A 24,247-nucleotide genomic window follows, 5' to 3' on the forward strand; every position below is an offset into this window, starting at 1 on the left:
TGCGGATGTAAGATTGTTTCCAGTCATTTTGATTTTATTACAAACCAAAATACTTCACATTCAATGGCACCTCCTGTCCACAGGATAATTACTCTTGGGGAACAAACAACAACCCAAATCTCAACACCTTAGCCAGGTACTGGTGTGGCTGTGACTCAGTTAGGCTGTTCCATGAGATCCCAAACTTGGGAGCATCCAACACCCCACCTGCTCTGGCTCCTGGCTTTCCTGTGGGACATCATTCCAGCACTGCACCTTAGCAGGAAGCTGTCTGACAAACAATTCACTGTTCAACAAACACACGAGCTGCACCTGCAGAGAACCATTTTCATCATCCAACTGACTGCCAAATCCCAACGTTTGGTGCTGGAGCTCCTGGGTCAGCTGATGGCATGGGGACTGTGTTTGAGCACTGACTTGTGGCACCTCCTCAGGCATGGCACTGGTAATGCTGAGGGAATAAAACCCCACCAACAGGAGCTTCTTCACTCCTTTTTTGTGGGAGAACATCAGGGTCCCGAGAACCTTTTTATTCCTGTTCCCAAAAGCTGCAGTGGCTGTAGCTTCCAGCCTTCCCAAGGAGCAGAAGACTGAATTGGAGGGATTATATTTAACCTGACACCCCCAAATCACGGGGGGAGCAGGATCCAAGCTCCTTGGTTTGTGCAGAGCCCTCCTGCTGGGATATGTGCTAATACCACATAAAAGTAACAACTGTTGAGGAGCTTCCCTGCCATGTCCTTTCCCATCCTTTTTCACAATTAAGTTAAAAAGACTGGACCAGTGCAAGCTCTATTTTTACACCCTCGGGCACGTGCTGTCGCCTCTGAGAGCTGCTGCTGATTTAGGAAGGAACACAAGGAGGGAGGGACTGCATTTCTCTACCCTGTACTGCAAAAAGTGTGGCTGTGTCCTTATTCTTTGTCAGCAGCAGCAGAGGCACCGTGATGCTCTCTGCAGCCACGGGAGGTGTGAGGAATGAATGCCCATTCACGTTTAACATCAGCCTCTGTGGCACACGATCCTTCCCAGCGCTGCGAGGCAGAGGAATCCTGACAACAGCAGAGTCAAAAGGAACCCAGACAAATGTCAGCATTCATGCAATTTAACAAAGCTCCCTACTTGTTTTTACAAAAAGAAAAAAAAAAAGGGGAAAAAAAAAAAGCTCCAAAAGGTTTTAAACAAAAGGAAATGTCCTTCATTCAACACTGGTGAAATCTTTCAGCGCTGTCAAAGCGACTTCAAAGCTTTCTCCACATCTGCCTACTCCAGCCAAGCACTGCTGCCTGTCCTCAGGCCTTTGTGATGTACCCTTCTCTGATCAGGAAGTCATAGATTTTCCTGGTTTTGTTCACATCAATCTTGATGAGGGCTCGAGCCTGCGCCAGTCTCAGGCCTCCCTGTTTGTTGCACTCGTTCACTAAAGCAGCTTTATATTCCAAATAGGCTCCAGGGACCAGCCTCACCATCTGACAGAGCTGCAAGACAAAAGGTGAAGTTAATAAACACCAACACTTGTCATGTTCTCCCATTGCCAGAGCCCTGCTGGGGGAGGAGCACGGGGAATATTTTCCTGAGAACACTTCCAGCGTTTCCCTGCACAGGGCAGGCACACGGGAATGCTGGTTTGGATCCACAGGTAGGGAGGGGAGGAGCCTGCTGGCTGCTGCATTCACAAACATTCCTGATGGAAAAATAAAGGAGGAGGATGAAAGCAAGCCCCGGGCAGGCAGGAGCACAGCTCTGAGTGTGTCCTGTGTGGGCGTTGCTCCTTCCCAAGCCCGGGAAGCACACATGCCACGCTTGGAAGCAGCAACTGGGCTGGCTGGCCGGGAGCCAGGGAGGGCATCTGGCTGCTAATCCCCTGCAGACTCAGGCTCTAATACCTTCCACAAAGGCAGCTCCCCCTCCACAAGTCTGGCATGGTAGCTGTGCAGGGAAGGCATTCCGTGGTTGGAAGTTGGGTAAGGAATGGCTGTGCACAGCCCCTGAGCTGTTTGGCTGCACAGCTCCTGCTCAGCTCCCAAATTCCAGCTGCCTTCCAGGAGCGTGGCATTGCTCCTGCTGGAGAAACTGTCTGTCTCCTCCCTTTAATAAGGAAATGCTTCATGCTCATTCCTCACGGATAGGAAATTGCAGAATTCCTCAGCCCTCAGACTTTCTGTCTCAGCTGACCAGGAAATCAGATTCCACACACACACTGATGTCCTGCCACCATTATTCCTGTGCTGAATGGAGCAGAAATGCCAGTTCCACCAAAGCCAGGAGCTGATTCCCAATGCTGCCAGCTCCAGCCAAGGGAAACATGCACAGAGGGGAGGCTGAGGTACAGCTGTGCTTCATGGGCACTGCAACCTGCCTGGGGCAGCCTAAGGACACCTCAGGACTTCTGTGAAGAAATAGTAATAATAATCTCTTATTTCAATATTGTTGACTGAGTTAGAGGACAGGCCTGCACTGGGCTGAAAAACAAGCAGTGTTCATTAAGAAAAATTCACCCCTCTGCTCAGCCCAGCCTCATAGAGCAGGCAGGGAGATGGATGCAGCAACAGCACCAAGTAACACCCTGGTGCTCTGCTCCTTTCTTTGCTGAATCAGCCAGTTTGTGCTGCATGTGTAGCACAGGAGATTGACTGGAAAACCTGAATGATTTCTATGAGAAAGGAAGAGCAGTCAGGGCCTGTGACTGAGGTGACATTCACAGCTGCCCAGGGTGGTGTGGGCAGCCCTGTGCTGTGGAGACACAGATGATGGAGATGATCCTTCCATCCTCTCCTCACCTCCTTCTCCTTCTCGTTGAGCTTCTCGGTGCCCGGCAGGCCGGTGAGGTTCAGCGGTGGGGCACTCCTCCTGCCTGGGGATGGGGAGGAAAAGCTCCATCAGCAAAGCTCTGCCAGAACCACAGCAGCCTGGGCTGGCTGCTCCTGGGCCCTGCCAGGGAGGCAGCCCAACCCAGCTGGAGCCAGGTGTTTACAGACAGGGTTAGTCAGGGCTCAGCAGAAAGCTCTGCTGATGCCACAAAAGGTTTGCTTTTGCAATCTGAAGCTCTGTGAATGTTGCATGAGACCTGTGAGCTGTTGGTTTTTGGGAGGAACTGCAAGACAAAAGCTTTGTGTCAGACTGGCATCAGGCATGGCTCAGCTGGGCTGAGCCTCCTGACTGCCCCAGCTGCAGGGAGGGTGTGCCAGGTGTGCTGAAACCAGCACCTTGTAAGGATGATGAGACTTTTTATTGCTGTGATTAAGCCAATTTCTCTCTGGAATTACTGACAGCTTCACGAGGCAGAGTCCTCTTCAAATGCCTTTAAATACCATGCAGGTATTGCAAGGCAAATGCAGTTTGGGGATTGATTTTTTTGTCTGTTAGGATGAACAGTTCTGAAGGAATATTTATCACAAGCTCATCTGGTGTTTATCACTTTCACTGTTGTTTCTATATTATTATATAAACAACAGTTATAAGTTATTGTTTACTTTGCTGTTACCTGGCATAGCCTAAACTTTCACAAGGGCTCTCTGTTTGCAGACAGCTTTTTTTTTTCCTAATAGTTTTTTTTTTGCAACTTGCAGAGCTTAGGACAAAGTTTGGGTTATTTATTCACATTGTAAAAAGTCTCTCACCCTGTGCTGTGGGCTGCATATTTAGCACTGTTAGAGATAGGTGTCTACCCCAGGATAACTCCCCAAATTTGGCGAAGTGATGAGACCTTGGGAAATGTGCAAAAGAAATTTGTTTTTCCCAAGGATCCTGCCCTGGCCAGGTCCTGCCCCTGGCACTGGGAAGTCTCTGTGTCTCCTGGGCATCTGCAGGAACAGAAGGGATCTGGCTGGGTGTGAGGAGCTGAGCAGAGGGAGCTGGGGGACTGGGGAGAAGCTGGAGTGTGAGTCTGTGGGAGGTGTAAAGGAAGTTATTTCTCAGCACTGCTCCCCCTTCCCATGGCATGGGGCCACTGTGCTAGGAGGGACATGACAGAATTCAGTTTTACTCTTTTATAAACCCAGAAAACACACCACACACACACACAAACTACATTAAATAAAACATATCAAGGCTGCAAAGTCAAGAGCTTAGAATCTAGAAGTGAAGCATTAATTTGCCCTCTTGCATATTCAGAGTGATGCAGCCTTTAATTAGAGCCACGTGGCAGCTCTTCCCCAGCATCCCTGGGCAGGATGTTTGCTTAATTAGCAACTCTATGGTATTCTGTTTGGGTTCTGTTCCACATGTGATGCTGCTTGTAAACACTGTGAGCTATCACAGCTCCTCAGGCAACACAATCCCCTCCGTGGGACTCTGCATCCTTGACTAACAAGGAAGTTCATCCCTCATTCCAGACCTTCAGCTGGAAGACACTGTCCTCCCTTCACGGACTCTGAGATACACAAAACTGGTTTTTAATCCAAAATACCAGATCTTAGCAATCACCAAACAGGTTCAGGACAGTCTGTAGTGCCCTGACTCACTGCTTGGCACCCTGACCCAAATTTACCAGGAAGAAGGGAGGAAGAACATATAAACCCAGTGTCCACCTCTGAGAGTTTGACTCAAGTGGTTTAACAGCATCCACATAAAAACTGGGTGTAGGGACAGAGCCAAAGCCATTTTGCCTGGCAACATTTAACAACCTTGTAGTAAAACTTTATCCCAGTCTCAGTCACCCCATGACCTCAACAAATGGGATGGGAATTTATTTAAGTCTTGTTCATGAGGACCTTGACTGACCCCTGAATCTGTTCTTACTGGCACTGAAAGAAGATGGGCTGCTCTTGGTGGAAAAAACCCTGATTTGTGCTTGCAGACTGTGAAAAATCTTTTGTTTCCTGCCTTGCTAATGTAGCTTTAGGATGGGTTTTGACCTCTAGTCAGAAAAATCTAGAAATTCAGCAAAAAATCCTGCAGGATATGTGAGTGGAATGACTTGCAGATTGATGTGATGTTGACTTAAGCAGTGCTTAACCATGAGGCTTGAGGACTGACACTTTGGCACTCAAGAAAAAGAGTCAGAAAAGGCTGTCAGAGAAATATTACTGGGTTTTGGCAGACATCAGCTAACACTTACCTGTAGTTGAAGGAACTGGTACAGTGGGAGTCAGGCCAGAATCACTGCAAAGAAAGGAAATTTTCAAATTGCCTTCATGTTTTTTTAAGCATAACTGCATGTGTTGGCCCTGAAAGTGCTTCTTCCACAACTTGCAATAATTATACAATTCAACTTGCATAACCCAGGCCCTGACTAGGAGTCAACATGATTTATAAATATTTAGCGTTCCCACATTGAAAAATATGCCTGAAACCTGTTAAAAAACCCAACAAAGAAACGTGGAGGGGCACACAATTAAAAATGCAGTGGAGATTGAGTGGGGAAATTCCAAACCATCTCCTGCACACAGGATGCACTTCCTTTATGTTTGTTCCTTAAATCCAAGTGCTCGTGCAGGGTGATGACACATTAATGATGCTGCTACATCTAAAATCATCTGAAATATTTCAGGCATCAGCTGTACCCTCATTAATATCCATAAAGAGCTCATTTCTCTCTGTGACTTTATGAACAGCAGCTCAGTTCCTGAAATATAAATTTGAGAAAACGGAGGGGTTTGAGTCCCTCCTTTGCCTGCACTCAACAAGCACTATTGCTGTCACCCACCTTTCTGCCCTTCTCAATTCTGCAGGCTGCTCCCACTTTGATAAACTGGGAATGGATTTGTTACTATCAGGCAGGAGAATGAGTTTGACACAACCTGAAGCACAGAATCCCAGGAAGGTTTGGGTTGGAAGGGACCTCGAAGCTCATGGCTCCCAGGGGCAGGGCCGCCTCCCAGAGCAGCAGGCTGCCCCCCAGGCCCCTGGCAGCTGGATGGGGCAGAGCCAGGCTGGGGCAGGCTCCCTGGGCAGTGCTTACATGTCTGCCTGGCGGCTGAGCCACTGCTGGCAGGCGCTGCTGTCCTGGATGTACTGCAGCACCTCCGAGAGCATCGTGCGCTTCAGCCGCTCCTCGTCCCGGCTCTTCTTCAGGTGCTCGTAGGTCCGGGCGCCTGTGGCACACACACACAGCCTGCCCTCACCACCTGCCTCCCCAACACACTCCTGACTGGCTCTCCCCTGCTTCAGGAGATTTTGGGAAGGTCAGGAGCCTGCCACTCCCAAAACACAAGCCTTGTCCCTGCTACAGGAGATTTAGGGAAGGTCTCTGCCCCTGGCCCAGCCTCTGCTGTTCTCCCTTGTGGTGACCACTTGGCACCAGAAGGGATCAGATCCCACCCAGCACCCTTCCCCCCCTGTTAATTTCAGGCCAAAACCAAACACAAAAGGCTTCCATGATCTAATTCCAGGATAAACCAGGCGATTTTGTTATGTGGAGGTCTTAGGCCTCTCTCCAGATATCACAGGTGTTGAAAGGCAGTGAAAGTGTCCCAAGATAAAGCCCTGAGACCACTGTGCCATGACATAAATATGTTTTAATGAAGCTTTTGCAAAGTGCTGCCCAGAGCAGAGCCGTGTTAGACACTGATCTCCAGGCTGATGGCTCAGATCAGCTCTAAACCAGCCCAGCTGGACTGTGCATCATTGCTGAAGCCTTGCTCAGCTCCAGAGCCTCTCTGAACTAAGTGCCTTTTCATTCAACACATCCTGGATGTTGTAAAATCATCCTTCCCTTCCTTGATGGATGGCAATGGGCTGAATAATGCATCAGGTACTTACTGCAGAAATTGGTGATTCCTGCTGCTCTGTATTCCTGGAGTCTCTTTATTTCCCTGCGCAGCTCAAATTCCACTGTTGGACCCCACGAGGTGGCAGGAGGGAAAAACCAAAAAAGCAAAAGTGGGTCAGTGGGGTGGACTGGGAATGTGGCTCTTTGTTATCTGCCTGCCCAGCTCAGCTCTGAACACACAAACCACAGCCAGGGTTACCCTGCCGCCACAGGATCTCAATATCTCTGTCCCTGTGCTCCTTGGTCACAGATTTCAGCTGGTTTCTAGAATTTCTGTGCTCTGAAAAGCCATTTTCTCTTCATGCTTTGATAGTCCCTGTGCCATACCCTAGACAAGGCAAATAACAATAATGTGGGATTTCTAGAAGGCATTTCAATAGCTTTGAGGATCTGCTCCAGCCAGGCTCCTTATACATCAAATATTCTCTTGGAACTATGATTTTCCTAGCTGGACCTTCCAAAATTTTTCCTTGCAGACAGTTTTTTTCCTGCAGTCAGGAAGATGAAATTATGAAATGTTTCTTTTGCTCAGAGATATTTCCTGTCTGTTGCTTTCATCAGCTGCCTTCCAGCACTGCTCAGTTTTACAGGGAGCGAGTTTCCTTGTGAATTTATTTCCTGCTGCAGCTCAGGAGACCTGTGTAGTGACTGTACCTGCCAGGTTCACCTGAGGATCTGCAGCCACTACAACAACAAAACCAGGTTCCAGGAGCAGCAGCACTCCCATGCAGGACTCATGACTTTGCAGGATCATGCTTTTGGTATTTCACGCCGGGTGTCCTGAAAACACGGGCACAACTTGGTAAATGCTTTGTTCTTTCTAATGAGCAACAACTGTCCCAGTTTAAGTCACAGAACGAAGCAGGATGTGGTGACTGGGACTGGAATCTGCCTAAATGCAGGCTGTGGGGTGATTCAGGGATGGAACAATGCCTCTCCCCTAAGGTAAGGACATAATGACCACTGCACTATGTAATTATGTGACATTAAGTACTTTAACCTGTGTCTTTCAAAGAATTCACTTTGCTGCCAGCTCCCAATCTCTCCACACAGACATAACATAGGGATTTTATTCTTCCCCTGGTACAGAGTACCAGTAAATAAACAGTGCTCTTTAGATAAAAAAAAAATATTACCTCTACCACATGACCAGAATGTTCAGTCAGCTGCAAACTCAAACAAAGAGCTCGGACACAGTTTAGTGGAAAAAACCCCACTGGCTGCGCATTCAACATCTCCAACCACAGCTGCATTTGTTTTCCTGGGGTGGTTAGCAGGGAGAGGAGGAGCCCCTCGTGCCCCCGGGGCAGGGCTGAGTGTGGGGAGCAGGGCTGCAGCCCCTCGTGACTCACGCGCGTGGCTCTCGATGAACTTGTCGTGCTCCAGGGGCCCCAGGATGCGGGCAAACCTCCTCATGGTCTCATAGAGCTCCTGCACCTCCTTGGGGTAACGCCTTTCCAGAACTGCAGGGACAAAGAGCCACGTGCCACCACCCCTGCTGCCAGGGGAAAACGCCTCTGGGGGGCTGCTGGGAGCCCCCAGCCTGGCATCGACCAAAATTCCACATTTTGGGCGTCTTGGTGTCACAGCTGCAAACTGCTGAGTAAAAAGCGACAGAAGTCACAGCCCTTAAAGTCCTTAAGGCATAAAGGGTGGTATTTAAATGTTGCTCAGTCGTTTCTCACAAGAGTGAGGTGCACTTAAAAGGCCTGGGTTTCACCTTCCCCCTTTTCCACACTCAGCAGAGCCCAAAGTGCTTCTGAAGAGCAATTCTGAGACAAGAACTAAAACACTGGGCTGGGAGTAGTTAGAAGCAGACAGCTGGAAACAGCTGGGGCAGGAAATCTGCTGGAATTTAGAACATCTGAATATGTTCCAGTATGAACAAACCACACTGGTGACCTGGAAGTGGTGAATGTGTGAAGCTTTGCCACTTTGAAGTCAAGCAGTTACACCTGATACTCACTCTGAAATTTTCTGAGGTTGATCAGGCCATGATCTCTTATAATTCTGGAAATGAAAGAAAATTATATTAATAAAGGCCATTACTCCTGCATTGCCTCACAAACACAAAGGCTTCAGAAGAAACTTTGATTTAGACCATCAGAGGAGTCTAAAACTAAACATGAATGAAATTTCCATAAGCCCTGGGCTGGCTGGAATGGAAACATGATGCAGTGTGTCTTTAATCAGGGTAAATTTGGGACAGTGGTGTGCATTAGCACAGAGCACAAAGGGAGCTGCAATCACTTTAAAGGTTGGAAATTGCTTCTTTAGGCACACATTGCACATCTACAGCATCTTATAACTTGTCCTTCCAAAATCAGAGGTAATGAATGTCTCATGAACATCATTTCCAGCTTCAGAGAGAGACAAACTTCCCTCTGCTAAAGCACAGGGTAGAGCTGGACTGTAAATGCATTTTTCCAAGGCAGCCTGGGTTTTAGGGAGCTGATGGAGGCAACTCTGGGCTTGAACTGCTCCTGCTGGGATCAGGGAGGGAGCAGAGGGAGCAGGTGCCTGACAAATCCCTTTGTCACCGGGGTGAGCAGGGCCACGTGCTCATTGCTCTGTGGTGACTCCACTCTGGAAAATAAAATACCACAGAGCTGGGCTGGCAAGGGCAGCCCAGAACCTGCCCTGTAAAATCCACGACATTTCCTCTGCTGTGCACAAAACCTTCCTGGCCCATGCAGAGTCACCTTTCTGACAGTGACATCAGTGACTTTTGTGGCATTTTCCAGATTTCTGTCCCATCCTGCTGTTGAAACTTCACAAAACCTGACACTGGTGTAACCACAAGAGTTATGGAGAGCCCTGCAGCACTTTCCTTTAGTATGACAAGATTGATCATCGTGGAAATTACACCACATAAATACTTTTTATTTATGAGTTATAAAGAACCAGGTCAGTCCTTGCTGTCACTCAGCAGAACTGTGGAGTTTTATGAGAAGGATTGGAGCAGCCTCACTTCAAATCACTAATCCTTCCAGTATGGACTAATCCAGCAAGATATAATTTTAAATATTGAACAAAGTACTTCAAAGTTATAATAAAACTTAATTTAATTAATAGATTGAGTCATTCTAGAACACTGTCAAATGAGTTGAATAAATTATTCAAGCCCACGTCAGCAATTGAGTTATCTTCAGTGTGGAAAACTAACTTAGGGGCCACTAGGATTTAAAAATAATGATGCAAATATTTCTGGGGGAAAAGTGGGGGTCCAGCAATCAGTCACAGTCTGGCAGGATTTTTTTGAAGCAGGAAATTCATGATGTGTAATCCATCAGCATTGCACAGGGAAGGAAAAGCACAGCGACTGCTTCAAAACTCACTTTTTCCGTCTCTGTCTCTCCTTTAACCTGGAATGATAGATATCTACAACTGCAATCTTCAGAGCTGCAAAACACAAAGATTAAAGAATTCATAAGCAATCACTGCAGGAGGCTGAATTTCAAGCTTTTATGTTCCCATTAGGCTGAAATGGTTTAAGAACCCTGAGGTAATTTTACAGGGGCATCAGCTCAGTGCAGCCCTTGCTACCTGGGGAAGGTTTCCTTTGCTTCCTCCTGCCAAATTCATCACTGTAAATACACTCGTGTCAACATGAGCCTGGGCAGGTCCTGGGAACTCCTCTCCTCCCCTTTCTTGGACTCTTGGGCTATCTGCAAATATTTGCTCCTTCACACATGCCATAGCCAGGTATTCCTCCTCCTGAGGTGCCATCTTTGGGCAAAGGTGTTTGCCCAGAACAGGGAACTCCAAAAAGCAGACACAGCCCTGACTGTGAGGACTCAAAGTAGCTTTTGCCACAGTTAAAGACACCTGGAAGACTCCAGCTTGTTAACTTCCAAACTTACCTGTCTGCCAGGAGAACAAAGCATGGCTCAGGACAATGTGAAGAAGCAGCCCAGGAAAAAGCCATGCTCATTAGGAATCACATCCTTCCCAAATCAAACCTGGCTGAGCCACTCACACAGCCTGCAGCTCCTTTTTCCTGCAGCCATTAGCTTAATAAACTTTTTTTTTTGGGTAAATTCTTGAAAGACAAGATAAAGAGACACCTATCACCTTCCCTTCCCTTGCTCTGCTGGATAACACACAAATTCTAGGTCATTAAATGAGTGTAGAGGTGGCTGATTTTTAATTTTTTTTTTTAATTTATGTGAATAATTTCCATGTGCTCTCAGAAGGAAGAGGCTCAAGGCTTGGCAGTGGTTTGGAGGCTGTGACACAACAACCAGATTTTGGAAAAGGGGGAACTGGGGTGGCCCAAGGGGGACAGAACCCAGGGTCCATTTCTCTCTGTAGTTACACAAAAAGAGCAAAACTGATAGTGGCAGTTTATTGATTGTGCTCTCAGATGAATAATTAATAATGCAATTAAGAAGTGTGGTTCTGTGTCTATCTTAAATATGTATGTAGGTGTAAACACCAGGAAGCCCCAGCCTCTGGGAAATTCATCCCTGCATCCCTCTGGGTAATCAAATTTCATACAAACAGGGACAAAGCCCGGAGGCTGTGGGGATTCACTCAGGAGCTTGATCCCAACAGAAACCCTTCAGTTTGTCCCACATTGCTCTGACATTAATCTAGGAGGAAAGGATCCTGTATGAGCTAGGAGGGGTGCTGCAATATTCCTCCTTGTTTTTCCAAATTTCTTGCATTTTTCCAGCATCATTGTGTATTTTCACAGTGAGGGATTTAGGTTTCCTAATTTAAGAACAAGCAGAGACAGCAAATTCTCCTTCGTGCTAAAATGTGGGGACGAGAAATTGGGAATGCAGCAAGTTAAACATGAATGAAATCCATTAGGAAGGGCTGGAATTGGAGCCAATTTACAGAAAATATTTTTGTAGTTTTGAAACCCTCTGCAAGCTCAGCCAACTTGTTATTTTCTGGGGTTTGTGTGGGCAGAACTTAATAAGTACATGCAGAAACTGCACTGGAGAACCTCTATAAATATCACAAGTAATTATGCACCTCTAACCATGGAGTTTTGATGCTTTCACCTGGGTGCACAATATTCTAAAGAAATGATGATCAGCTGGGGAGAGGAAGGAACAAATGAAGGGGAAAAGATGGAGTTTCTGCTCCCAGAGAAATGGATATTTCTGCCACAAGCCCTTCTGGAGGGGCTTTTGTTTTTAACAGGCAGCCTCAGCCAGGACAGGCATTCCCAAGTGTGGAATGCATGAATGAATAACCCTGAGTGCTCCAGTGCCCCTCGGAGCACGGAAATGAGAGAGGAGATGCTGGGGGAATGGCAATGATCTGCCTGTGCTCTCCCCATGGGCTCTGTTTGTGCTGCTGCTGTGAGAAATCCAAGCTGCCCCCGTGCTCAGTGTCCACTCTGGACTCTGATAAGGCTCTGATAAGGCTCTGAAGGCTCCACTGATAGGCAGCGATTCAAGGCTCCTTCCTCCATTCAAAAAAACCCCAAATATTTTGGTTTCTGCAGAGTGTGACCAAAACAGTTTCTTTGCTTTTCATTGCTGTCCAGCCTCACTTGGTGTGCAGGAAAGTTTGTGGAACACTCCTGAGTGAGAGCTTTGCTCCATGGAGAGGACCTGTCCTGGCAGGAGAGGCCCAGATAATGGGAAGAATGCAAACTAACCCCAGTGCCAGCCTGTGGGGCCAGTGTGTGCTGGGCTGGGGACGAGCTGAGGGGCTGCAGCCCAAATTGAGACACCCTGGAGCACAGCAGCACCATGGCAAGCAGTTAAATGTGCCTCTGGAGCAGGGCAGAGCCTGCACAGCACAGCAAACACCGCTCTGTCAGCAAGGACATGGAGCTTGCAGCTTAACTTCACATCCCCCTGCCAGTTGCAGCCCATTTCCACTCACTTCTAAATCTGTGGTTTCAGCAATTACTTTGCAGTGTTAGAAGTGAAAAATCATTTACATGAGAAGGGTGGGGGGGGAAAGCTGGGAAAAAGATAAATTACCAAGGTTCTAATTCAGCCTGATGAAAACTTGTAGTTCATGAAATATTCAAGCACTGTGGGCTGAATTAGGCTTGTAACTGGTTGGTGCTTTTGATCTGTCCATTATGTTTTTTGTGTAACTGCAATATGTATTTGCATGCCCTTACTGTACTGCCAGCACTGAACAAAAGAGAACAATTCCAGAATTGAACTGAAATGGGAGAGATTTCATACAAATTTGTGCCATCTCACTAATACCAAGAAGTGACAGAATGATGTCTGTGACCTCCTGTGAGCTGGGGAGAGCTGGTACAGGTCCAGGTTCTGTGATCCTCACAAAAGCTGCCTGGGAGCCTTCCCACCTTGTAATAAAGAGCATTTTCTTGTGGGAATACCAAGAACTTGTTTAGAGTGACAGAGGGAAATCTGACAGATAAAATACATGAGCTAAAGCTTTAAATATAAATATCATATGAAAGATATACATCAGAAAATACATCAAGCAGCTCAGATCCAGGACTTCTTAAAAAATAATTTTTACAAAATATTACAGAAAGCAGCATGGGAGAAAGGGAAGAAGGGGGAATTCCACTGCAGTGGAGGCACAAATATTCCCGTGGGATGTGCAGCACTGAGCGCTGGTGCACCAAGAGCAGGAAAGAGAGACCACAGGAATTGTGCTGGGGTGTCCCAGGGCCCAGCCTGAGTGACTTGCAGAAAATGCAATATAAAAGTCATTTTCAAAAGTTAATCTTGAACCCAGTGAGGTCTAACAGGAAAACAAACTGAGGATTTTCCTCCCCACCTGAGCCTTAATCTTGGCTGTGAGGCCCCATTTGGGTTTCTCTGGGCTATGAAATGGGTTCAACCCTTGTTGAACACATTTTTGTCCCATTTTCGCTTTCACCCAGGCTGTCCCACAGCCCCCTCTGCCCATCCCAAAGCACAAAGCTCCTAAACCACCCCTGCTCTCAGGACCCTGTGCTGAGCATTTCCTGCCCCGTGGGCTCCTGCAGCTGGGCTGCAAAATCCTCCCAGGCAAAGTGGGCAGCTCCAAAACTGCAGCACAGGGAGCACGTGGCTCCTGCCTTTTTCTGTATTAAACAGCAGGAGTGAAAGATCTCCCTCCAAATTCCTCAGAAAAGCATCCCTGCTCTCCCCAAGGAAAGGAAAGGAGCTGGCTGGACCCTGGGGCTCATTTCTGCCAGGTTTTCGCTCTCACACGGGCACATCTGGGGCAGCTGTGGGGAGGCAATGCCAGAGTTCCTGGGCTGAGAGACCCAAAGTGCAGCTGGCCACGCTCCACAAGCTCTGCCAGGCACTCTGCACGCTGCAAATCCCTGCCATCCCTTCCCCAACACTGCAGACAACTGAGGGATGGAGCAGAGAACACCCAATGAAATTACCGAGTAAAAATATTGGACAGACGGGGGGGAAGTATTTTTTCACACAACACATAATTCAATTGTGAACTCCTAATTGGATTGTGGAAGTCCCTGCTGCAGGATGTGCAGGAGCACGGGCAGATCCAGCTCCAGCAGGGTTAGCAGAGCTCCTGCAGGATGGGGGCTGCCAGGAGGGGAGTGCAGCAGAGCCCCCTGCTCTGAACGTGCATCTGTCATCAATGGGCAGAAGTAGGAGATGATTATTTTGCCTTTTCAGTTCACCAGGACCCAGCACAGGATGAAACAGCAGAGAGTGGCAGGAGGAGTCCCTGGCATGGCCTCAAGCCAGTTTCCCCTCAATAGAAGCTGAAAGGGGAGAGGCTGACACAGGACTCAGGCAGTTTGCATTCCTAAAGCTCCTGTGTGCACTGCTCAACTTCAAACTGGCTTTTTTAACTTTGCCAAGCCTGTCTGTACGTAACAGGGATTTGTCTGTCTCCAAGGGATGCAAAGGCTTTAGCTCAGAACTGCCTGACACAGATGGCAGAACTCTGAGGCATAAACATAGGACTCCTAAACCCTGGGTGTACTTATAAACGTGGGGAAAAGCAGGATCTTCTCCTCTCTGTGGATTAAAATGTCACTTCAGTAATTCCTGTTATTGCATGTTATTAAGGCAGCATGCTCACAGAAACTCAGGGCAGGAACTGGGTTCATAAAATCATCCTCACAATAAGAAGGAAGTTGTCCCACACAGCTGATGCTACTCTACCTCAGGGCATGCTGAACATATGAGAAATCACACAGCTTTGAGTCCAACACTTTTAATGTGTTTTACATACACTGCACACCTCCCTGCTGCCTGCATTAACACCCACCCTGATGGATTTAATGCATTAAAAACCCAAACATGAAACCCCATACATTAAAAGTGTATGTTCCCTCCTAAAGTGTGTGCAGGAAGAAATAAAAGGCTGCACAGGCATCTGAAACAGTTTTCAGCCTGGGTACAAAAATATGGCACTTACCATGCAAAATGTCTGAATCATCTTCCACAAAATCAATATCTCTCAAATCCCACTCAGCATAGTTGTCAAACTCCTGTGCAGAGGTGATTAATGCAGGGTCACTAACGAGCACTGGAACATTGCCCCAGGTTTCAGAGCATGCAGGAGTGGGGACAGAGATGTTCACCCAGACATGGGGCACAGGGGAACTGGGACAGACATGGGGCACAAGGCTCCATCCAAACAAACAGCCCAGGGCAGCTTTGCCTGGGGGAAATGTGTGAAAAGCACCCCCAGGGCTGCAGCTGGAGCAGGATGTTGTGACAGGACGCTGGGAATTAGCCAGCTCATGGGATGGAAATCAGGATGTCCTGAGCTGGAAGGGACTCAAACATCACCAAATCCAACTCCTGGCCTGGCTCAGGAGCCCCCCCATGTGCCTGAGAGCCCTGGGTGGGATTTTGGGGTGCTGATTCTGCTCAGAGACCCAAACCCAAGGCCCTGTGGGGCTGAACTCGTTCCTCCATGGACAGGAGCAGGAACTGGGCCCTCTTCCATGCCCAAAGCTGATCTCCCAGGTGCTGTGTGGAGCAGGGTGTGTGCTCCCCTCGGGCAGGTGGCAGTGCTGGAGCTGCTCCTTCGGCCCAGCAGCCAATTCCCAGTGCCCAGCAGGGCCACCCTGGCTGGACAGCTGGACAGACGGACAGCTGGACATCTGGTGGCAGCAGCAGGTCCTGCAGCCTCTGCTCCTGCCCTGCCTCTGCAGGCCAGCAGCGCCACCTCGGGCACCAAAGCCCTCATTAACCCAGGGCTTTAATCATTTAATCACCAATATCTCACCTTGGGAGGGAGGATATCTCCCTGCTCCTCAAAGCAAACCACAGGACTGAGAGCACCCCTCACCCTGTGCCCTCCTCTGGTGCTTTTACATGAACAGCAAGGACAGGCAGGGCCAACAGGGCCGTGGGAGCTGAGCCTGCACCCAGCAGCAAATTTAAAATAAATGGGAGGATAAAACAAATTTCAAATTAAATGGGAGGAGAGCGTTTCTTACCTCAACAAAGTCAGCTCTGGCTGGCATGTAGCCAGCCATGTCCCTGGAGAGCAAGGAGTCAAAGGTGGGCCGTGGGGGATCATCAGCAGCTGCAAAAAACAAAGGTTTTCAGCTGTTGAGTGGGGCTTGAGGTCTTCTTTTAAGGATCTGTAAATAGGTGTTTATTTTGCAGGAAAAGTGGGAATAATTAGCAGAAGAAAAATACCCTGATTGGGCTTTTATTCGGTGTTATAGTCAGAAAAGACAGAGTTCATCCAGAGAAAAATGCAGCAATCTGAGATCTTGGTAGTATTCTCAAGAGTCAAACACAAATTCGGTAATAAACAGGTAATAAAATGTAAACTTTACATTTTGGAGCTCAGCATCCCCCTGTAAACCTCTGCAGTTCCCTGGGCTCAGCACGCAGGTTCCTTTAGTTAATAGCACCAGGAGGGTTAAATCTGCCTCCTTCTGGGGGCCATTGGCAGGGCTGCAATGGAAGGCAGAGAACTCCCAGTTTTCAGAGCCCTTCCCAGCTGAGGAGCTCAGTGTTTTACAGACAGTGACAGTCTGGGGCTCACAGGGCTCTCAGGCAGGAGCTGAGCTTTGTGTGTCCCACGGCACAGATAAAGCAGGCCCAGGCACAGGGAGTTTGTCTTGGCCCAGGGCACATGAAAATATCAATAACAGCCAGGGACAGAACCAAAATTGCTCAGTTCCTACTGTTTAGCTCTAACCACTTTACTGGGAAATGTAAAGCTCCAGACAGGCAGCAAGTGCCTGGCCCAGGGAGGCTGGGGAGCTCTGGAATGAGCAGCTGCCAGACTGGGGGAATGCTAAAGATGTGAAATGCAAGGAAAACTGAGAATTTGTGAACTTGCTGCAGACTTTTTTAACAGGCAGCTTTCAAGGGAGAGGTGTGAAATCAGCATAGCTGAAAGGAGTGATTTTCTGACAAATCAAATCAGCAGTCAGGCCTGGGACAGGGTGTGTGCACAGAAATGTGCACAGGAGCAGAGGGAACGCCTGGAGGCAGAAATCCCTGCTCAGCTCCCTTTGCTGGGCAGGGTGGGAAGCACACTGGGATCTGTCTGAGGGAGCTCTGGGGTGGGATAAAACATCCAAAACCTCTGCTGGGGTGATTTCTGTGTTGTGGAGGATTTCTGTCTGTGGAGGAACTTCTGCTTGTGAGACCCTGCTGTTTGTGTCAGCCCCTGTTTGCTGCCTTGCCCTGTTTGCTGGCAGCCCTGTCTCTCTGGTACACCCAGGAATCCATGCAGTGTGAAGAGAACCCAGCTGCTGCCATCCCCCAGAGCAGCTCTCAGGCCAGGCTATCCCCTGGGAATGGAGGCACACAGGGTCCCTGGTACTCACAGTGGAAGGGAATGGCTGTCTCATGGTGCTGAGCCTCCTCTGCCTGCTTCAGCTTCAGCAGCGTGGAGGCAAACAGGGGGTTGTTGATGAAGTGTTTCATGTAGTGCTTCTCACACTCCTCCTTGGATTTGGTGCACATCTGGTTGGCCACGTCCTGCCTGGAGTGGGGAGAGGGGGAGGCTTTGTGTGAACAACACAGAAATGATGTTTTTTTTTAAAATTTCTCCAGTGGGAAAAGGTAATTTTGGACAAGAGATTGGTTGTGTGCAGAGAACTGGCCTGTGATGGTGCCTGAACTCACACTCCCAGCACCAACACTCACATCTTGGTGCCAGGGAACATTTTTGGGTGCCCATGAACAATGAAATTCACTGATTTCATATGGGAAACCCTCTGGCTGATGGGAACGTGCCACATCTTTAACAGGCTTGAAATTACTGATGTTATTTGAGAGCTTTTCACACATTTTACTGACTCCAGGTAAAGGCAAACTCTGTGACCAGTTATCAATCCTACTTCTGACAGCAACGTGCACCCCAGAACTCTCAGGCTTCTGTGAATTCTGGGGTTCTGAATTTTAACTATTTTTAATAAAGGAGGAGACAGCTCATGAAAACAGGATCTGACACCGCAGCCTTCCTTTAGCTGCTGAATCAGTGTCTCACCCACAATAAGGCACTGAACAGTCAATGTGCACTGATGAATTCCACAGTGAGATCCAGGGGAGAGAAAGGAAAAACTGCCCATCAGTGAGTGAGATTGGCTGAAGCACAGAACTCTCACCAGTTCCCAAATCCACAGTCCATCACAGCTTCCAGGAGAGACATCTCCTCCTGAGCTGTCCAGTTGGGGTCCAGCACAGGGAAGTCAGATGTCTGGGGAAGAAAAAAGAACAAATCCTGTGATCCTGTGGTCCAGCCCACCTCAGAAAGGGCAAAGAAGTTCTGAACCACAGGGTGACACAGATAGAGATAACTCTGGCAGCTTTAAACTTCCACAAAACCTGACTGAATAATTATTGGATTACTCAGGGCATCAAGCACAGCAAATCCTGGAACGTGCTGTGTCTCCCAGCTGTAATTGCACCATGTTGTACTACGAAACACAGAAAAATTACTGGAGACTTTAAGAATTATTAATTTGGAGGTAGAAGAAACAGCCTAGAGAAACAGAAGCCAATGTGCCTGGTTAAGGACTGTCAGTCCAGTGAGGTGCATTGTGCTACCCAGGCACAACAAAAAGATGCAGCTGGAAATGACTCCATTACTCCATTCTGTTCCAGGTGGATATTTTTCTTTTTTTAATAGTTTAAAACCTCTGAATCAAAGAATTGCATCTTCTTTCAGTGCAATGTGAGTAAGCAAGGGCCCCTCACTCCTGGGGAGCTGTGAGAGCCCAGACTGAGCAGTGCTATCCAAAATGAATATTTACCATTATCTCATAAGTGTGATCACTCTGGTGCTTCTTGTACTCGAATCCTCGGGTGAAACACTGCAGAACAAAAGACCAGAGCTGTGTTACTTCTGAAAAGATTTTCACTGGTCCCTTTTTTAACTCCCATTCTCTGCGCCCATGTCTCAGTGCTCCACCCTGCAGCCCCCTTTGTCACTCCCCTGTCCCTGGAGAGAGCAGGGATGGCCCTGGTGGCCCTGTGTGGGCAGTGAGAGCTGTGCCCTGCTGCTGGCACTCACCTGCAGGCACAGCAGGAAGGGAGGGGGCCCACACTCAGCACACTTCACGTAGGGCTCCGTCAGGTACGAGGAGCAGCCCCGGCACGGGGGCTTGTCAAAAGGGTCACCTGGGACAAGCAGAGGGAACCTCCTGTCACACAGGCACTGTCACACAAGCAAGAACAGCCCCTCAAACCCCCCCCGTGCCCAGCCCCTGCAGCTGGTGGCTCACCCCAGCTCAGGATGATTCTGCAGATTTTGAATGAACTCACCTGCTCAACAAAATGAATAGCACTGTCAGGTTGTAATGGCTTCACACTCAGAGCAGGGTTAGATTGGAGATTGGGAAGAAATCCTTCCCTGGGAGGGTGGGGAGGCTCTGGCACAGCTGGGGCTGCCCCTGGATCCCTGGCAGTGCCCAAGGCCAGGCTGGATGGGGCTTGGAGCACCCTGGGACAGTGGCAGGTGTCCCTGCCCATGGCAGGTGTGGAATAGGATGGGCTTTAAGGTTTCTTCCAACCCAAATCAGTCTGGGATTCCATGATTCTGACTTTTTCCAAGGAAATGGATTTGAACTAGCTCAATTATAAGTAGAGGAAAATCAGACAAAACTCACACTGAATCATTTGTGCGAGCACTAAAGCACGTCCCCAAAGTGCCACACTCACACATTTTTTGAGCACATTCAGGGATGGTGACTCCAAAATCCCACTGCTCCAAGAAATCCCTGTACCATCAGGTTTTTCCTGAGCAGATTTAGGTGATGGCACTTACTGCTGAAAGAGGCCAGGCGCTCCATCCCTGCCCTGGTGCTGGCTGTGCTCCTTGGGTGAACCTGGCTGGCCCAAGCACCCACAGCGTGAGTCCCAAACTGTGGATCCCAAAGGGAATTCTGCCTTTCCCACAGCCCTCGTGGTGTGATCCTCCCAGGATGTACTGAGCAGCAGGCAGAAGGGCTTCAGCAGCCTTCAGACCCCATTCCACACGGATCACAGCCCCTTCTCTGGCTGTGGGGAGAAATCCAGCACGGAGATGTGGGGTGATGGGGATGCAACCCCAAAGTGAGGGTTCAGTGCAACGGATGTATGAGAGTTTGAGAGTTATGCAAGGAAGTGCTCTGCGCCTCCCAGAAGCACTTCCCATATCCACTGCCCCTATCCCAGTTCTCAATCCCCCATATCCCAATCCCCACTCCCCATATCCCAGTCCCCGCTCCCCCACATCCCAACTCCCATTCCCCATATCTCAGTTTCCGCTCCCCATATCCCAATTACCACTCCCCCATCTCCCCATCCCCATATCCCCATATCCCCATACCCCCGTTCCCATATCCCCATATTCCCAATCCCATATTCCCATACTCCCAATCCCCATATCCCCATACCCCCGTTCCCATATCCCCATATTCCCCATCCCATATTCCCAATCCCATATTCCCCCACTTCCAATCCCCTCCTGCCCCTCTCCCCATCACCGCCAGGCGGCGCCCCCTCCGCGGCCCCGCCCCCTCCGCGGCCCCGCCCCCTCCGGCCCCGCCGCGGCCCGCGAGGCTCCGTGAGAAGCGCGCGCGTTCCCGCCGCCGCGCTCCCCGCGCCCCCCGCCGCCCGAACCGCGCTCTCCGCGCTCCCCCCCGGCCCTGCCCGGCCCGGCCCTGCCCGGTCCCGGTGCGGCCCGCCGGGGGCGGCGCGGGGAGCCGGGGCCGCCGGGGCCGCCTCTCACCTCGCTCGGGGCGGCGGGTCGGGCCCGCGCGCGTGCCCGGCCCTGCGCACGCGCCGGTGCGGGGCGCGCGCCCCCTGGCGGAACCCGGCGCGCGCCGCAGGCCCCGCCCCGCCCCGCCCCTTCCCGCACGGGGCCTGAGGGCGCCGGGCCCGGCCGGAACGGGACAGCGGGAGCGGGACAGCGGGAGCGGGACAGCGCAGGGAGCGGGACTGGGCAGGGAGCGGGGCTGGGCAGGGACCGGGACAGCGGGAGCGGGGCTGGGCAGGGAGCGGGACTGGGACGGACCGGGGTCGCACCGCGGCACCGGCAGAGGCCGTGCCAGCCCGGTGTCCCGAGGGGAACTGCCCCGGGCCCCTCTGACCGCCCGGGACAGCCCCGCGCTCCTCCCACGGTCACCGGAGCAGCTGCCCCCGGCTCCTGACGGCGTTCGGCCTCCCCCCGGCAGCTCCTGAGGTGGGAAGGGGTGATTTTCATGGGAAAGGGCTCCCGTGGCACTGTGGGTGGCCTTGTGAAGCAGGGACGGGGGGAACGGGCCTGTGGGGGATTAGAACACAAACAACAGAGGAAGTCCCGGAGCGGTTTGGGTGAAAGGAACCTTCAGGATCGTCCAGTGCCACCCTGCCATGGCACGGACACCTTCCACTGTCCCGGGTGCTCCAAACCCATCCAGCCTGGCCTGGGACACTGCCAGGGATGTGGAGCCTGTGCCAGGGCCTGCCCACCCTCACAGGGCAGAGCTCCTTCCCGATATTCCATCTAACCCTGCCCTCTGGCAGTCTGAGCCATTCCTCCCTGTCCATCTCTGCTCCTGGTCTGAGCTATTTACCAACAAGATTGAAAATGCTGGCAGCTTTTTCCTTTTGCATGTGAAAAATTATGGGAAAAAAAAATTAGAATTTGGGAGAGGCAAAGTGTGGAATGTCAATGAAATATTTATTGCTTCTGCTAACAGGTTTTTCCTGCATCTGGGAATTAGGACTCTGGGTGGTTAAGGGAAGGAATCAGCATGTGGGGATCTGGTTCCTGCTGTTCCCAGGAAAGGTGATGCATTTGCAAGGTAAAAATGCTGTCCTGAAGCTTGCAGCTTTCTGTGAACTTCAGATATTTCAGTGTTGAGGGTCTTCCTGTTATGCCTCTGGCATGGCAATGAAAAAAACAATCATAAGGAACATTAAAAATCCGTGGAGTCTTAGAGGTTTTTCCAAAGGGTCTCAGCTCAACTCCCAACCTCTTTGTGCCTCCAGCTGCACTCCAGGAAGATCCAGGTGGATACTCTGGAATGAATTCAGTGCTCACACACTGCTACTCGGAGGTTTTAGTGAGTGAGGTCACTTTCATTTGCTGTTTGGAATTATTTGCCGATCATTTCACTGCTCCCCTGCAGCCCAGCGCAGGCTGAGCCCCAGGTGAACCACAGCAGTTTTGGGGCAGCTGTGCCAGCAAACCCGGAGGCCACACACACAGAAATCGGGGGAGCATTGTCAGGGCTCTCTCTCCCTGCTCTCGATGGGATTTCTCGGCGCTGTTGGGTGGAGGTTTTGTGGCGTTTTCTGCCTCGGACACACGGTGGCGATGGAAATCACCTTTTCCTGCAGAGCTTCGGGCTTTGGGGTGCTCGCTAACCACACGTGTGTGTCCCCCGGCATGGAAGGATGAAATATTTCTGTTCAATCCCAAATAAACGCCGACGTTTCAGTTGGCCGAGGCTCCAGAGAATCCAGAACGCTTTCTCATAAGCATCGGCATTATTTAAATTGTTTGTGTTTAAAACAAGAGCCAGTAGAGCCTGGAGGGCTGGTGTTTGGCTTTGAAAGGCGATCTGACCTTTCTCTCTGTTCCTTGGCTGCCAGGACACGCGTGGTGCCAGGCTGGCAGTGTCACCGACCCCTCACCCGGGCTGATCTGGCTGTGTTTGCACTGGGGGTGTCACCAGAGCCTGGTCAGGAGAGGTGGAACCAGCACTTGGCGTCACGGGAGGTAAAAACATTTCCCCTGTGTGTTTTGGAGTTTGTTAACTCAGGCTAAACTTCCTTTTATTTTGAGAGAGCAGGGTGGCATGAGTTCCCAGTGCACATGCTTGGAAGTCATGGAATGAGAGTAAATAACTGTGGCCAGCTTTGGAGCAGGACAGGGAAAGGGTGTCAGGTGCATTTACCACCCCTCCTCCAAAGCACAACACGGTTAGGATTCAAACATTTAAAAGAAACCCATTGCAAAGTGTGTCTGAACCCTGTGAAACAATTAAAACACGGATTATTCCTGCCCAGACTTGAATCCCAGGATTGTTATGTTGGAAAAGACCTGGATTGTTATGTGGAAAAGACCACATCCAGGCATGGGGAGCACAGCCCTGTCACCAGTTGATTTTCATGGAATCTCCTGAGCTGGAAGGGCCCCACAAGGATCAGCCTCACTGTTCCCCACCTGATCATTCCACGTGCCTTCCCCTCCAGACCCTCCACCATCTTCATAGCCCAAAAAATAACAATCTTCTTATTTTATTTCCTTCCAAATCCAAATCCACGCTGGGTTTTTAAGGTTAATGTCTTTAACTCTCTGTTTTCCACGTGTTTGTGCCTCTGTGTGCCCTTGACTGGAGGAGTTGCTGCAGGATTTCAGAGTGTGAAGCAATCCCTCCCCAGCAGTGTTTGGACAGCGTTTGGAGCTGGCTGGATGTGCTGGGCTGGGCAGGCAGAGTGCAGGTGCAGGTTTTAGCAGGCCTGGAGCTCTGGGAGCAGCAGCCAGGATGAACTCAGAGCCTGTTGTAATCTCTGGTGTGGTAAGTTCTGTATGTAGTTATTATCAGTGATTTGGGACCAGCCCCTCAGCAAGCCAAGCACTCCCCCTCACTCCTGCAGCACTTGGGATTTAGCACTGGGGAGGATTAACCAACACCAAACCCTTCTCTTCAGCTCCTCCATGAAATACTCACTCAGAGGAGGATTCTTTGTGTGGAAGACACATCTATAGCTATGCATTTATGTCTACAGAAATATAAATAAAAGTGTCCATGCCCAAATTTTCCAGATTTAGTCCAATGGATGTGAGAATATGCTCTGTTCCCCCAATAATTTTATTAATTCCAAAGCCCCAGATTGGATTTTCTGGGTATTTCTTGCCTGCAGTGGGCATCCATCCCATGATGGGCAGTTTCCTGCGGTCTCACACCTGCTGACCACTGCCTTGGTGGAAATTATCTGTATTTGGGAGCAGTGGATCCCACTTCTGTGCAGATCCTCAGGCACCTCCAGCAGGATCAGCCTGCACAGCTCACCAGATCCAGCAGCTTTAGCATCTAAACTCGTGCTACTCCTTCCATTTGAATTTCAGCAACCCTGTAATGGCACAGAGTTCAAATAAAACACAAAATGTGAGAAAAAAGAGAGGAGGAGGAGTTCTTTAAACCATTGTCTGTCA

The 24,247-nt window shown here is 49.8% G+C and overlaps 1 protein-coding gene and 1 long non-coding RNA gene across 2 annotated transcripts; one reads left to right on the plus strand and one right to left on the minus strand.

The window, feature by feature from the left end:
• On the minus strand, nucleotides 1–20,918 carry TADA2A (transcriptional adaptor 2A). Its single transcript, XM_071447679.1, has 16 exons — nucleotides 20,831–20,918; nucleotides 19,886–20,118; nucleotides 19,133–19,239; nucleotides 18,873–18,932; nucleotides 18,225–18,316; nucleotides 17,442–17,599; nucleotides 16,089–16,177; nucleotides 15,056–15,128; nucleotides 10,051–10,114; nucleotides 8,679–8,722; nucleotides 8,065–8,175; nucleotides 6,703–6,774; nucleotides 5,903–6,035; nucleotides 5,060–5,103; nucleotides 2,781–2,854; nucleotides 1–1,478 (listed from the first exon to the last, which is right to left on the minus strand). The coding sequence occupies exons 2-16, from the start codon at nucleotides 19,908–19,910 to the stop codon at nucleotides 1,293–1,295; spliced, it is 1,332 nt and encodes a 443-aa protein (XP_071303780.1). The 5' UTR covers nucleotides 19,911–20,118; nucleotides 20,831–20,918; the 3' UTR covers nucleotides 1–1,292.
• On the plus strand, nucleotides 20,887–24,211 carry LOC139599936 (uncharacterized). Its single transcript, XR_011682364.1, has 2 exons — nucleotides 20,887–21,283; nucleotides 21,783–24,211. It is a non-coding gene; the product is annotated as an uncharacterized lncRNA (long non-coding RNA).
• The last annotated feature ends 36 nt before the right edge of the window (nucleotides 24,212–24,247 follow it).

The sequence above is a fragment of the Agelaius tricolor genome, unplaced genomic scaffold (genome assembly GCF_023055355.1).
Source record: "Agelaius tricolor isolate 1412-34295 unplaced genomic scaffold, bAgeTri1.0.p SCAF_25, whole genome shotgun sequence".
Classification (NCBI taxonomy): Eukaryota; Metazoa; Chordata; class Aves; order Passeriformes; family Icteridae; genus Agelaius; species Agelaius tricolor.